Raw genomic sequence first — 14,778 nt, 5'->3', positions numbered from 1 at the left:
AGAAGCCAAAACTAATGAAATTTACAGTTGATTTCCAATCGAGAACTTATTATGTTCAGAATCATTAATAACTGTAGTGGTTCAGACAGTAATGCACTCCCACTGCAGACAACCAACTTAAATTAAAAACGTTTTAACTGTAATTCACTTTAATGGCATAAGTGTGTTGCCTTTGTTGTACTGAAAGTAGTTTTGGAATTTTACGTTATATTTTGCAAACGATGTATGTGTACGACTACGTAACATTAGTACCGAAAATAGGTGTTGCCATGAACGAAAGTTATTACGGCATTAATCTGAGACGCAATCATTTGCAAAGTAATAAGTAAAGAATGATGAACAGTTTATGTCACGTTTAGGGATTTTTTTCAAACAGATGGCATTATCGTGAGTTACATAACAATACAGTTTCCGTAAAGTTTTGCTAGTCACTGTTTATTTATTGGTGGTCGCTAAGGTAGCTAACATCATCACATCCCAAATTAATGTCTTTAGTGATCATGTCACATGTTTCTTTTACATGTAAGTTGGCGCTGGTGCAATTAGTCCATTTGCTGCACTGTCTTTCTCGCACGATATTTACGTAATTTAAAAGTCCTTACAAGCATACCAAAATTAACTTTTGGTCGTTTTTGTAGCAGACGATCCATTTATTCTGCAATCCAAAGTCATTCAAAACATATTCTGGCATTCAAATTTATGGACTACTTCAGTGAAACCGTGATTTATACGGTGTTTTACATTTCGGTCGTATTTGTACGCAGTACCGAACACTCCGGTTGTAACTATCTACATTCTATTACTAAGCATTTATCTTCGTATCTGATGCCTTGTTCCCACTAACAGTGCAAAATTTGGTACAAGTGTCACAATAAAACCTCTACATAAACCGTAGAGGGTAGGTACTTTATAAGAGGAGCGAGGTGGTCATGCAGTTGCACCTCGCCTTCCAATCCAGCGCCTGGGGTATCTGTCACAGAATATGTCACAAAAACATTACAACCAACTGATAAATAGTGTTTCAGTCCACCTCTGGATCGCAATAAAGCAGCGATTTCACGTGGCATGGATCCGACAAGTCTGTGGTAGATATCCAGAGGAAGCTGGTACAAAATGTTTATAATCTGATTAGAATTACTTGGTGGTTGACACTTGACGCATTGGATCTGGGTTCCTCCGAAAGTCAAAGCCCTGATCATCATCCCCAAATCGTTCACCATTGCCAAATCGCCACAGCTGGTCAGTTCACGTTCAATCCCTGGTCTGATATTCTTTCTTGGTATGATTGGATCCCAAATCATGGGTGTAGCACTTTTGTTTCGCATTTCATCGCACATGATAACCACATGAAACACACACACCCACACACACACACACATACACACACACACACACACACACACACACACACACACACACACACACACACACACACACACGACGGTAATGAAATGCACATGTTTCATAGACAGCACTGACAAAGCACTACTGGATACTTCCACACAAGACGCGATTTAGCGTCACACAGACAGTTACTGTAATCAAAGAGATCAGCTTACATTAGAACAGCTGCAAAGCTGAATTTTTTAAGGTTGCAGTTCAGTGTTGCGGCTGGGTCGAGATACTAATAATTACAACTACTTGTGCAGTAATGGAATGTAGCGCAATGTTTAGCGTATGAAATTGCTATGTAGAAGGTAGTAGGCTCGAATCTCACCAACTGGTGGGGATTTTTTGTAATTTCTAAAGCCAATAAAATAATTCGATTACTATTTTTATTCAGTTAATTGGTTTAAATGCAGTTTTTTTATTTCAAGTCCTCTGCCACGTCATTTTTCATCTCGTACTGATTTTTTCACATGCTTTTATTTTTCTTCCTGTCATTCCTTTCTCGTTTGGAATCTGCGTGTGTCGCCTATAATCTTCAATCAAGTGCCAACGGGAGCTGCTCTTCGGTTCGTAACACGGCAGCTCGTGTAGCCAGTGTGAGGATAGTGTCAAGTAAGGAATTTTAGCACGAAATTACAATTTGGTTTTACCGATGGAACAGATTTTTTTTGTCTCGAGTTTGCTCATAAAGGTTAGCTTTAATCGCCGTGAATAACGCGATCGTGATTTTAGTTCTACCACAGAGTACCGACCGCCGTTTTCTCGTATACACTGGACATCACGAGGTTGTGATTAGCTTAAGACATGAGAGTTTAAATTCAGAGCTACAGAACGCGTCCTCTGCCATAGTTCTGCCATTGGTCATTCAAAACCAGCTGTCGACAGGGCGTCTTGCGTTTCTAACATACATCAGGGCGGCCACTTCCTATGTTGATCGGCGATATACATTAACAGCAATTGTGAAGTGACCCTCTGTGTTAGCCGGCTGCTGTGGCCGAACGGTTCTAGGGGCTTCAGTCCGGAGCCGCGCTGCTGCAACGGTCACAGGTTCGAATCCTGCCTCAGGCATGTATGTGTGTGATGTCCTTAGGTTAGTTAGGTTCAAGTAGTTCTAAGTCAAGGGGACTGATGACCTCAGGTGTTAAGTCCCATAGTGCTTAGAGCCATTTGAACCATTTCTGAATCCTCTGTGTTTGTGTTTCACCTATAACCGAGCGGTAGGCAGCAGCTGATGTTGCAACATTGTAGTGGCAAGTGACAAACGGGAACTATCAAGTAATTTTAACTGGACTGTTGTCACTGTTTACTCGATTCCTGTAAATTTCAGGGTGGTGACATGTGGGTGGAAAGCTAGGACCTAACAGCGTTTCCGTTTGTTCCACTGGACTAACGGGACGAATTTGATGGCGAGTTCACTGTGATCCTCTTCAAACTACTCTAGCACGATTATGACCTGTTGACACTGGCAGTTTTCCTGGGAAAATGTCATTCCCGTCGGCGAACACGTCAAGCATAAAGAGACGCAGGTGGTCAGCAATAATGTACTTGTACCCCACAACTGCCATAGCACTCTCCATTAATACAACAGGCCCTATGGGAGCCCAAGTTAATGCCCTTCGTAATATCATACTACTGCCACCGGCCTGCGTCAGAGTGCATGTTTCGAGCAGCAGTTCTCCTGGATGATGATATATCCAGACACGAACATCGGCATTGTGTTACAATAAATGCTATTAAGCATACCAGGGAACACGATTACAATGTTCATGCCGCCATGTCCAATGCTATCGTAGTTATTTATGTCGTTGGGTGAACGTGGGTACTTGTAGAGTCGTGCGCTGTGCATTGTTTAACAACGTTTAGATTAGATTAGTACTTGTTCCATAGATCATGAATGCGACACTTCGTAATGATGTGGAACGTGTCAGGTTAATAAAAGGTGTCCATACAAGATATTACACTACACAAAATATTACATGACACTTAATATTTTTATTTTATTTTATTTATTTATTTTTTGGAAGCGGGGGGGGGGGGGTGGAGGTTTGGGAAATTACCCACTAACTATATCCAAAAATTCATCTAATGAGTAGAAGGAGTTACCACTATGAAATTCTTTTGATTTCCTTTTAAATGCTATATGGCTGTCCGTCAGACTTTTGATGCTATTAGGTAGGTGACCAAAGACTTTTGTGGCAGTATAATTTACCCCCTTCTGAGCCAAAGTTTGATTTAACCTTGAGTAGTGAAGATGATCCTTTCTCCTAGTGTTGTAGCCATGTACACAACTATTACTTTTGAATTCGTTCGGGTTGTTAATAAGAAATTTCATAAGTGAATATATGTATTGTGAGGCTACAGTGAAGATCTCTAGCTCTTTAAATAAGAGTCTTCAGGATGATCTTGGATGAGCTCCAGCAATTATTCTGATTACACGCTTTTGTGCAATGAACACTCTTTTACCCAATGATAAGTTCCCCCTGACTATGATGCCATACGAAAGCAGAGAATGAAAATAGGCGTGGTAAGCTAATTTACTATGATGTATATCGCCAAAATTTGTAATGACCTTAACAGCATAAGTAGCTGAACTCAAACGTTTCAGCAGATCCCCAGTGCGTTTTTTCCAGTTCAACACCTCATCAATGTATACACCTAGAAATTTTGAATAATCTACCTTAGCTACTGATTTCTGATCGAAGTCTATGTTTATTAATGGTGTCATTCCATTTACTGTGTGGAACTGTATATACTGTGTTTCGTCAATGTTTAATGAGATGTGTTCAGAGAGCAGGTAAGCCTCCGACCTCTACGTTCTTTGATAAAGTGTGGATGTCCTACACTGTAATGGCCACTCGTGGTTTCACCGTCCTTCAGTCACATTCCATACACGCTCACTAGAACAGCTCCGCCGTTTCCGATATACAACTTCCCAGACGTCGTGTTAATTCACGTATGGTAGCTTTAATGATTTACCACGTCATGTACCCGCAGCGCCACAATGGGGCGTTTAAATTCGGCATAAACAGCTGCCTAGCTGGTTTTACTCATGAGAGAAAGAGAGTATGTAATGAAGATCTGTGTTCATACTCACTATTATAGAATCAGATACAAATTAATAGAATGGGAAGGATGCAGGAACCAATTTCAGCAAATATTTCCAAAACAAACAAACAAATATAAATAGGTTGATTTATTGGAACTGAGTATTCAGTACATTTATGCTTTCTCGTAGTCGATACCCAGTATAAAGGCGTTGTAGCTTGTCTTGTAAGGACCAGCAGATATATCGATAGATGAGTATGTTGGGTATGTGTAGCTGCCACCGTACGAGATTTCGAACAGGTAATATTTGGACGGATCGGTCTTGTAGCTGATAGGCACCCTGAGGAGCTGGAGAGGTTCGGCTACTTCCGAGTAGGTGGCTGTGGCGACTACCTTCCAGTCGGACACGCCATACGGAGTCTCGCTCATGGTGATCCTGATGTTCTGCTGCTCCGGGCCTATCTCCAGAGTGGCGTAGTTGCGCACGTGGCTGCTGAGGTAGAGTGCGTTCACCTGGTAGGCGCCCGTGTAGTTGTGTGGGGTGTTGAAGGCGCCCATGCAGCATTTCGCCTCGCCCTGGTAGTCCGCCGGGTCGTGGAACTGCACCGTGATCTTCGGGTACGAAGCTGAAAACACATCACGTCAGCATTAAGTGGCAGCCAGCTGCTATCTAGTGTGACTAGAATGTAAAGTAGCACAACAGACTGAAAGAAACACTAAAATTATCTGTCGGCTGCTGTATTTACAGTCACATATGGGACTACTTGCTAAATGACGATTATAACTTTGAAGGGAAGCAAAAGACTACAATTGTTTTAAGTGACGTATTATGTTCAAAATGTGTGTGAAATCTTATGAGACTTAACTGCTAAGGTCATCAGTCCCTAAGCTTACTCACTACTTATACTAAATTATCCTAAGGACAAACACACACACTCTTGCCCGAAGGAGGACTCAAACCTCCACCGGTATCAGCCGCACAGTCCATGACTGCAGCGCCAGAGACCGCTCGGCTAATCCCGCGCGGCGACGTATTATGATTCGACTGAATAACAGAGCGTAGTTCAAACAACAAGGGTAAAAACAATTATCAGAAATAAATTTTACAATGAAACTTCTCTTCCTCGAATGTTCCCTCAAAAGCCACTTGCAAGACGGATATATTTCTTGATAGGAACGACCGCTTAGGAAGGCAATAGAAATAGTATCTCTTTCCAGTCTGCTGCTTTCTTGGTATGATGTAAGATGTCGTTCTATAATTGTCTGTAACTATTTCACATACGGAACAGTAATATGTTATGACGAACTGTTTTTTTGTTTTTTTTTGTTTTTGTTTTTTGTTTTTGCACGAGAGAGTTGCTATGCTATAGGTTTTGTAATTTGTTCCCTGTATACATTCCATAGTTATAGTTTATCAAATTGTCTCCCATGTTGTGTATTACACATTTATTAATATGTGGTTTTACTAATTTCTACGAACATAACACAAAATTGCAATATAAGTTAAGGCCCATTCTCCTCAGACAGTCTATAAAATAAGCGACTTTTACGATTTAATTTTGGAAAAACTAAAGAAGAAATCTACTTAAATCGTTTTGCATATAATTTATTGGTTACTGGACATTTTCTGTTTATTTACTTATTTTTTTAAGAAATTCAACTGTCACATGTACTGTACAAAAAGAGATGTCGCCATAACAGAAGTCTTGATGTCTGCATATTTATCAGAAATCAAAAAACAAACAACTTTCTCGATCTATAGAACAGTCTGCACGGAATAATAATAAAATGGGGCCATTTTAAACAAAGATGTTCTGTCGTGTGATTTTCATCATTTTCTCGCAATATCTAATAAATAAAATAGAAAATTTGCCTATTACTCCTTGCGGATATTCCTAAGGAGTAATCCAGCCAAATTCCAGTAAGATATTTTTGTTAGCGTGCCCGAATTCCATTCCATCAACTTTAGATACAGTGTATTTCAAGCTGACGAAATGGACTGCGCTAGTACTAACAAAGATCTCAAAAAACAGTGCTATTAGTCCATGCATTATTAGATTAATAAAATGGTTAATTTTTTTATTTCATAAGATTTTCAGAGTGCAGGACTGGAACAGAACATGGGAGCCTTGCTAATGACAGAATTTCTTTAAAAAAATCATATCAGTTAGTCCAATAACCAATAAATAATGTACAAAAATATTTATGTTGTTTGCTTCATTATTTTCTCCAAAAAATCGTAGAAATCGCTCAATTCATAGGCTGACTGAGGAGAATGGAACCTGAAGAGGTTGAATATTGTAATCTGTATAACGACATGCGAGAGGGATCGAGCTTAAGAAATGTATCGTTACGTGAAGTGTCTGGAGAGAAATGAGTAAGAGACATTGTTGTGTCGTGTGTCTATTCGTGGCTGCAGTTTTGAGATAGTTGGTTGGTTGGTTGGTTGGTTGGTTTGGGGAAGGAGACCAGACAGCGTGGTCATCGGTCTCATCGGATTAGGGAAGGATGGGGAAGGAAGTGGGTCATGCCCTTTCAGAGGAACCATCCCGGCATTTGCTTGGAGTAATTTAGGGAAATCACGGAAAACCTAAATCAGGATGGCCAGACGTGGGATTGAACCGTCGTCCTCCCGAATGCGAGTCCAGTGTCTAACCACTGCGCCACCTCGCTCGGTTTGTGATAGTTGTTTCTGTATAACGCATGCGGTTTCGATATTTACGGCGGAAATGTAACTAAAAACCGAACATAGTACACTGCTTCAGAATGTAGACTAACAACTCGAAAAATAAATTTGAAAAGTCGATTTTCATTTAGCATGGTCACGTGTCTGCTGACTGGAAGGTTCTCACTGTCGACAAAAGAAATGTTTTTGTGTCGTCATAAGGTATCACTCAGTCGCAGTAATCTGAAAAACCGTGTCATCAGGTAGATGATGTTGTTGAGAAGGTGAACCGTAGACTAATTGAAATCACATACTCTTTTCACATTTTCTGCTAGAGTGCTTGTGCCTCTATCTGGATCCTTCTTGAAGATTTACATCTTTCTGGTTAACGTTGTTGTCTTAAATTCGTTCTGAGTTTTACTGGCAGAACACTTAGAAGATGCAACAAATCCTTTTTTAAACTGTCCACACAACGCCTCTCTGCCCTCTCCTATTTTTATTTTTAGAAAAAATTTCAAAGGAGAGCTCATTTGCACTATCGTGAAATAAGGGACATAGTGTCACGGATTCCGAGTATAAACTCTAAATTATTTTAAGAGCTTGTGAAAATATTTGGTCGCTTTGTTGAATTTTAAAATGTATTGGATATTCTTTGCATCTGATAATATTATCGGTGAACTATAACTGCTTCATTGGCCTGCCTTAGTACCATAATTTGGAGTTAGCTTTAACGTGAGAATTTTCGCCCTTGGAGCAAGATTGTATTTCGTGCTCTGGCCTGGGTACAGTTGTTTATTTTGAGTCTGTTATGCATTTTAAAAATTGAGTATTGCTGTGGGGCAGGGGATCCCTACCAGATAGGAGCGAATGAGTACACTGAAAAATTATCGTGCAAAATGAGGAAACCAGCTGCAAGTGTGTCAGGCCTTCCGTGACGAATTTTCGGTCTCAATTTGCAGAAACAGTTAGCAGTACGCGCCTGCTACGATTTTCCCCCGAGGCACTCTGTAGCTGTAACTACATTTATGTCATACGCAAAGGTCATCATCAGTTTAACCTTTGATTGTTGACAGCGGAATCTTTTTGGGCGTGGAGAGTCGGAACTTTTCCAGTATGAAGACAGAGACTTCAGTTCTGTCTCAAAATCTCGTATCCAGGTTTCATCAAATGCAACAGTCCTTTTCAGAAACCGTTCGTCTTCTATTCGATAATTTTGAACCTTCTTTTCGATAATGCTGAAGCATTCTTCTGCGAGTCTTTTACGAGCTGATTTCTGCTCTTCACTCACTCATATCATGCGGACCCAATCCGGCAGCAATTTTACTCATCTTTAACTTTTGAGTTAAAGTTCTGTGAATTGAAATGACAGACATTCTGGCCTCATATGCAATGTCCTCACATGGTTTTCGTCGATCGTTCCTCAAAATCTCGTTAACAATAACCTGATATGTGTTGTGTGTTTCAGTTGATGGCCTTCCACTTTTTGGCCTGTCCTTAGTACTTACCTGACCTCCACGGAACGAACAGACGAGAGTGTAAATAAAATTTTCGAAATAGTATTTAAGTTTAAAATTTGTGTGCTAATTTAGAATTTCGTACGGATATTTTCTCGTATGAAATAAATTTCCGGTTCTTCGAGAATGTTCATGGTAAGTCCTTTCGGTATTTTGTGTAATCTTTCTAACGCAGTTTCTATCTTCTTAGCTTTGTGGTGTTGAGTTTTCTTATGTAAATAGAAGCTTGAAGGACTGCTATCACTGTTTCTAATGCGTTCTTTAAATCTGCCTTTAAAAGTTCATCCGGTTTGGACAGTATATAAATTGTGAGAACCGTCACAGGTAATTTTGTATATTCCAGAAGTGGCATATTCTGAGATTTTGGTTGTGCTCGATGTAGTAGAATAGGAAAAGAAATAGTCTTACAGTAAACAAAATTTGCAAAGACCATAGATATAATTTAAAGGCAACTAAGAAGAACATAACGTAACATCATCTGAGGTAAGCTTTATATGCTTTGTAAATACACAGCATCGTAGTAAACAACTGTCAAAAAGTCTGACAAAACGTATTTTTACGTTATGTAACTGCAAAATGTAATATCCTTACCAAGATACAGCAAAAAAAAAAAAAAAGTCCAGAGATGCAATATGGTCGTCATTTCCAACTAGACGTAAGTACCAATGGAATTGTAAACAAAAAACAGACCTGATTTACATATAGATAGTCTTACCAATGTTAGTTTCGTAGTTCGCTTGATAATGCTAATAAACCGAAACAGACCTGCTGAGTAAAATATTTAAAGAAATGTATTAATGTATTACCTTAATGGAGCTCAGTTTGGAGCATTCAGTTTCATAATGTCTTATACTGACATGTACTATGTTGCGGACCCAACGGAACGAAAAATATCTGAATATTGCCAGTCAGCAGGACATCCAAAGAAGAGCAACGCATTTCGTTACAGGTTCATTTGGTAAACGCGAAAGTGTCACTAAGATGCCCAGAGAATTCTAGCGACATGCGGTGCAAGAGAATCATTCTGCATCATGGTATGGTTTATTGTTAAAATTACGAGAGTGAACGTTCCTGGAGGAGTCAACCGGTATATTGATTCCTTCTCCGTATAAGCCTATCTCGCGAAAAGAGCATGAGGATAAGATTAGAGGCATCCAAGCTCAGACGGAGGCTTATCAGCAGTAGTTCCTCCCGCAGATCATTCGCGACTCGGACAGAAAAAGGGGGAAGTAAAAGTCGTCAGTGGTACACAGAGTACCCTCCACCACATACGGCAAGGTATCTAACGGAATATGGATGGAGAAACACATCACTCTCTTCCCCCCTTTCGAATCAAACCCGCGATTCATGTCAGTTCACGTCTCAAGTGTTTACGTCAATTCAAGTGTAGAAAGTGTTCTGTTATAGACTAAAATGAGAGAAGCTATGGTTTGAAATTTAAATTAATGGAACGCAGCTTGGAATAAACGGAGACTGAAACTGTAGTTCTTACTACAGACATGCAAATTTTTGTCTGGAACATGTGTTATCTCTCTCAACTCTCTCTCTGTCTCGACCTCTTTCTGTTCTAAATTTTGCCTTTTTTCTGTGTGTTTTAAGTTTGCATTGTTTTTAATATAGTGTGATAGTATACTTACATAAATTGTTGATAGTTGTTATATTAAATATGTATATCCACGTTTGAAAATGTGTTTCCTTCCGATGCATGAGAGAGCTTAAAGGCCCTAACCAAACATAACTGAAACACACTGCGGTATTAAAAATGCACTAAACTATCGTTCCAAGACCACAACTCAAATTTCGCTGCTGTGTATTTTCATAACAGTTTTCTGACTTTTATTTATATGGTACAACAATATGCGCATAACTTGCTCCTAGATAGTCACAATAATTCACAGAAGATTGAGACAGCGGATCACTTACCACTGCCAACAGCTGCGATCAGCAACAGAGCGAAGGCGTGTCTCAGCATCGTGACTGTCCTTGAGCGTCTACACAAGGAAGGAAGGAATCTGATGGTTCTTAGATCGCTGCCACCACCTTATATACTCTGAGCTCACCAGGTGTGACGTCCGTCGGCTGCCTCTTCACCGTAACTGTGCTGCGTCATTCACTGACGCATTTGTAAAATTAAGCTTTTAATGCAGCAACGCTTGGAAAACTTCGATAGGCTCGTGAGTAGCTTCATAGTCTCTCTTTATATAAAGTAACAAGAGGCTTTGAGAGCTTGGGTAATCTGATTTCCATCTGCGACAGATAGCCAGGCGCTAATAAGTAAATCCAGCTACCTTATACGACTCTACAGCGTTTCTCTCTTGGTACAGTGGTTATGCAATTCCAGACTGCTAGTTTGCATCTGTTTATGGGCGCAGCCTTATTCCGGTGGTCATTTACACATACCTACTTTTTAAGTATATCGCAAACAGGCAAGAAATGGTCCAGTGTTAGATACTCCTTGTTCCAGGTATTTTATTGCTATAATTTACAGCTATGCTTCCCAGATGACTAGGTTAATCTTTACTAGAGATGGATGTACTGTTCAGAATATGTGAAGAACTTTTGCCCTTCCTTCGACGTCCAACTGTAAAAATTCATCATGTCACTACAGATCATCTACCAAAGAAATTTAAATTGTTGTCGCCGGATAAACAAGATCCAGATGCAACCTGTAGTCTTTCCTCAACCATAACGAAATATGCTCGCGGTAAACGTCTTTCTTTCACTCATGACGATGCAGGTACACCGCATATGCCGAATAAGTCATCAGCTCCATTTTGTATGTAGATAAATCAAAACACTTTCACACGTGCAAGGCTTTCAATGTTTTTTTCTGGGCCCATTGTCCCTGAATTATGTTAAAATAGTTCCCATCCCTCAGTTCTCACCGGTGTTTCCGTAAGCTTTCCCTTCGTTGTAAGAGGAACTCCCAGGTATTCGCAGCTGGACTCCCTCTTGAATCTGCCAGCCCGTGAGGTATTCGGCTGACAGTTTGCTGCCTCCATGACGGGTCCTCACACGAATAGCGCGCTCTACCTGGGTGATGAAAAGTGTTTAAAAATGTTTCTTGTTACGTTCTACTGGCATATTACTGAACTGTCTGTGCTAATAATACACATTACTTTCCAGTGTATGTTATGGTTTCCGTTTTTGGGTTACACATTTATCTGTTTGCGATGCAGCAGTGCTGCATAGCGGGGAATATTTTTGATATAGGACAAATCGTGAATCTGTAATTGGAAATTTGAAATTACTTTTTCGATTTCTGTAGGGATGGATGTTCGTAGGAGCAAGACCAAATAGGTGCTTTTGAGTCATGGCTGCTCTTATCTCTATTTGTATACATCTCTGAAAGTATCCCAAGAACTATACACCAGGGTCATCACAGTGACTCTCAATTATTTGGTAAAGAAATCGCCAGAATGTAGAATATTTTGTAATGAACCTGTACTCTCACATACTAAGCGCATTTTATTTCGCCATTGCCATGTACTTTTTCAGTCAACATTAGTATTAGTGCATTCAAAATTCGAGACAAAGAAAAAATTGTCATGATAACTTTTCAATGATAAAACATGAAAGTGATTCGGCTCTGAAGATTTTATTTGCAGTTTAATTAGATGAAGATACTATTCGTTTAATGAATTGTACATTTACACAAATATTTTGAGATGTTCTCAATTATTCATAAATCCATTCATTATTTCCACAATTCTTGGAATGTGGACTATAAAGTTATCGACAACTGGCCGGCCTCTTCTATTGGGGACAGCTGTGTGCTGAGAACGATCATTCTTACAGTGGATAACTAATTTTTTTTTCATCTCTGACTGACAATTCGGCAGAGTGATGTGTTTCCACATTTCCCGTAACTTTTGCAGGAGTATCAGCTTCAGAATGAATTTCATCAGGAAAGTCACTTACGTCACTTTCACGATTGAGGTCTTCCAAATTTCTTCCATATAGCATCTGCCTTTAGTAAAATTTCATTTCCACGTGCCTTTCTCACATAAAGGGAATCACACTCAGTGATTGAACAGTTACACAATGTGTATTCCAAGTTACAGTGACCCTTGAGAACATATTTCTGTTAAATTAATTGAACAGCGATGTCTCACAACTTCGACCGTCCGTTCTCTACTAGGTCTCACTCCATGCTGAATTAATACTGGTGAGCCAAAACATTATGACGACCTGCTTAGTAGCTTTTTTGTCCCTCTTTGGAACGAAATACATCACTGATTCTGCGTACTAAGGATCTAACAGTTTGTTGGTAGGTTTATGGAGGCCTGTGGCATTACGTGCCTCCGCACAGGTCATGTAATTCGCCTACATAACGGTCTGTTGATTTGCGTACGCGATGATTGAGGCCGAGAGCGGCCAAATCCATAGAACTAAACGAATTTGGTCGTCGGGATATCAACGTGACTTCACTGTAATGCTCCTCGAACAACAGTAGCACGGTTCGGGATCCGAGACACAGGCAGTTATACTGCTGAAAGAAGATATCGCCGTCGAGGAAGACATCAAACATGAAGGTATGGAGGTGGTTTACAGTTGTCAGCGTGTATCTTAGATTACTATAACAGGTCCAATGTAAGCTCAGCAGAATGTGCCCCACAGTACAATACTGCTCCCACCAGCCTGTCTCCTTGGTGCGTTGCACTTTTCGAATCGCTGTTCACCTCGATGATGACGTTTGTGGAGACGAACATCCACCTATGGTAGCAAAACTGTGATTTACCCAAAGAGGCGACACGTTTCCATTGATCCATCATCGCATCTCGATGGTCCCGTGCCCACCGCAATCGTAACTGACGATGCCACTGGGTCAACATGTGAAAGAGTAGGGCTGGTCTCTGCGGAGCTCCATGTTCGACAGCGTCCGACGAACAGTGAGCTCAGAAACGTGCGTGCACCAGCATTGTGATCTTTCGTCACAGATGCCACACATCGCCACCCATCATAGTTCACGGAGCAGACAAGCCTCTGAAACCCACGTCCTGTGAAGAGTCGTGCACGTCGAACCATTTAGCATCTAGTGGTAGTTGCACTATCCTTCTCCCTCTTTCCATAGATTCTCACGACAGTAGCACGTTTACGTTTAACCATCTTCGCTGTTTTGAAGATATTCATTCACAGGCTCTGAGTAATAATTTGTTGCCATTTGTCAAAGTCGCTTATCTCAGTGAATTTGCCCATTTGTGGCCCATATCGTCGCTAGGGTGATCAAACATCCTTCTCTGCTCCCTCACATACTTTTATTACTGCGACACGTGCCCGCAACGCCACCAGGCAGCATCCAACGTCGAGGTGGGCAGTGGATATGTTTTGGCTTATTAGTGTACATTGATGGCAGCGGGCTGTGTAAGTGCGATGGCTCATTCACAGTAACGAACGAAAAATTTCGGAGTCAGGTTGACCCTCCTATACAACTGCAGGGTTAAATATGTTTGAGGCAACGCAGAGACGAAAATGATCCCAACGGGTGCGCTTGTCACTCGAAGCGTTGCAGGGACCAGTACAAGCTCATATATTGTAGGAAATGCATCCGTATCGCACCTAGCCAATATATCCCGAACAATTATGATATGGTCCTATTCAAGTCTGGATTTATCGTTAAGTAGGAATGGGAGTGGGAGGGCTAGACCAAGTTCCGGGGGATCGAGCAGTACGGGCTCCGACAGAGATAGCGAGTGGCGCGCCTCAGAACAGGCAACTCTCTCAACCCAAATACGCACCCAAGGTACAGGGTACAAGGTCACGGTTGGGTGCGGAACCTCGAAAGCCAATGTCGGCCCTGCAATGATCATAAACACAGACGTTTCTTGTCTTCCCAAACTTTAAGTCGGAAGAATGATATAAAAGGATAAAATGGCTCTGAGCACTATGGGACTCAACTGCTGAGGTCATTAGTCCCCTAGAACTTAGAACTAGTTAAACCTAACTAACCTAAGGACATCACAAACATCCATGCCCGAGGCAGGATTCGAACCTGCGACCGTAGCGGTCTTGCGGTTCCAGACTGCAGCGCCTTTAACCGCACGGCCACTTCGGCCGGCTATAAAAGGATATACCAAAATTATGGTCACTACGCAATCAAACCAACAACCGGGGCACAATTCTCAATAATGATAGTTTAATTCTCGGACCTGTTGCGATGTACAT

At 40.9% G+C, this 14,778-nt stretch overlaps 1 protein-coding gene across 1 annotated transcript; it reads right to left on the bottom strand.

Annotated features, from left to right (window-relative positions):
• Positions 1-4,567: 4,567 nt before the first annotated feature.
• Positions 4,568-10,615, bottom strand: LOC124596383. Its single transcript, XM_047135503.1, has 2 exons — positions 10,537-10,615; positions 4,568-5,060 (listed from the first exon to the last, which is right to left on the bottom strand). Exons 1-2 carry the CDS (start codon positions 10,583-10,585, stop codon positions 4,609-4,611), a joined length of 501 nt encoding a protein of 166 aa, XP_046991459.1. The 5' UTR covers positions 10,586-10,615; the 3' UTR covers positions 4,568-4,608.
• Positions 10,616-14,778: the final 4,163 nt, after the last annotated feature.

The sequence above is a fragment of the Schistocerca americana genome, chromosome 2, assembly GCF_021461395.2.
Source record: "Schistocerca americana isolate TAMUIC-IGC-003095 chromosome 2, iqSchAmer2.1, whole genome shotgun sequence".
NCBI lineage: Eukaryota > Metazoa > Arthropoda > Insecta > Orthoptera > Acrididae > Schistocerca > Schistocerca americana.
Note: the sequence above shows the minus strand (reverse complement) of the source record. Positions and strands in the feature narration are given on the sequence as shown.

Bases quoted from the DNA above. Each gene is read 5' to 3' on its own strand.
- LOC124596383 (XM_047135503.1), bottom strand. From the start codon at position 10,585: ATGCTGAGACACGCCTTCGCTCTGTTGCTGATCGCAGCTGTTGGCAGT. The intron at 5,061-10,536 runs GTAAGTGATCCG...ATGTGTTTTCAG, and splicing joins GATCGCAGCTGTTGGCAGTG to CTTCGTACCCGAAGATCACG.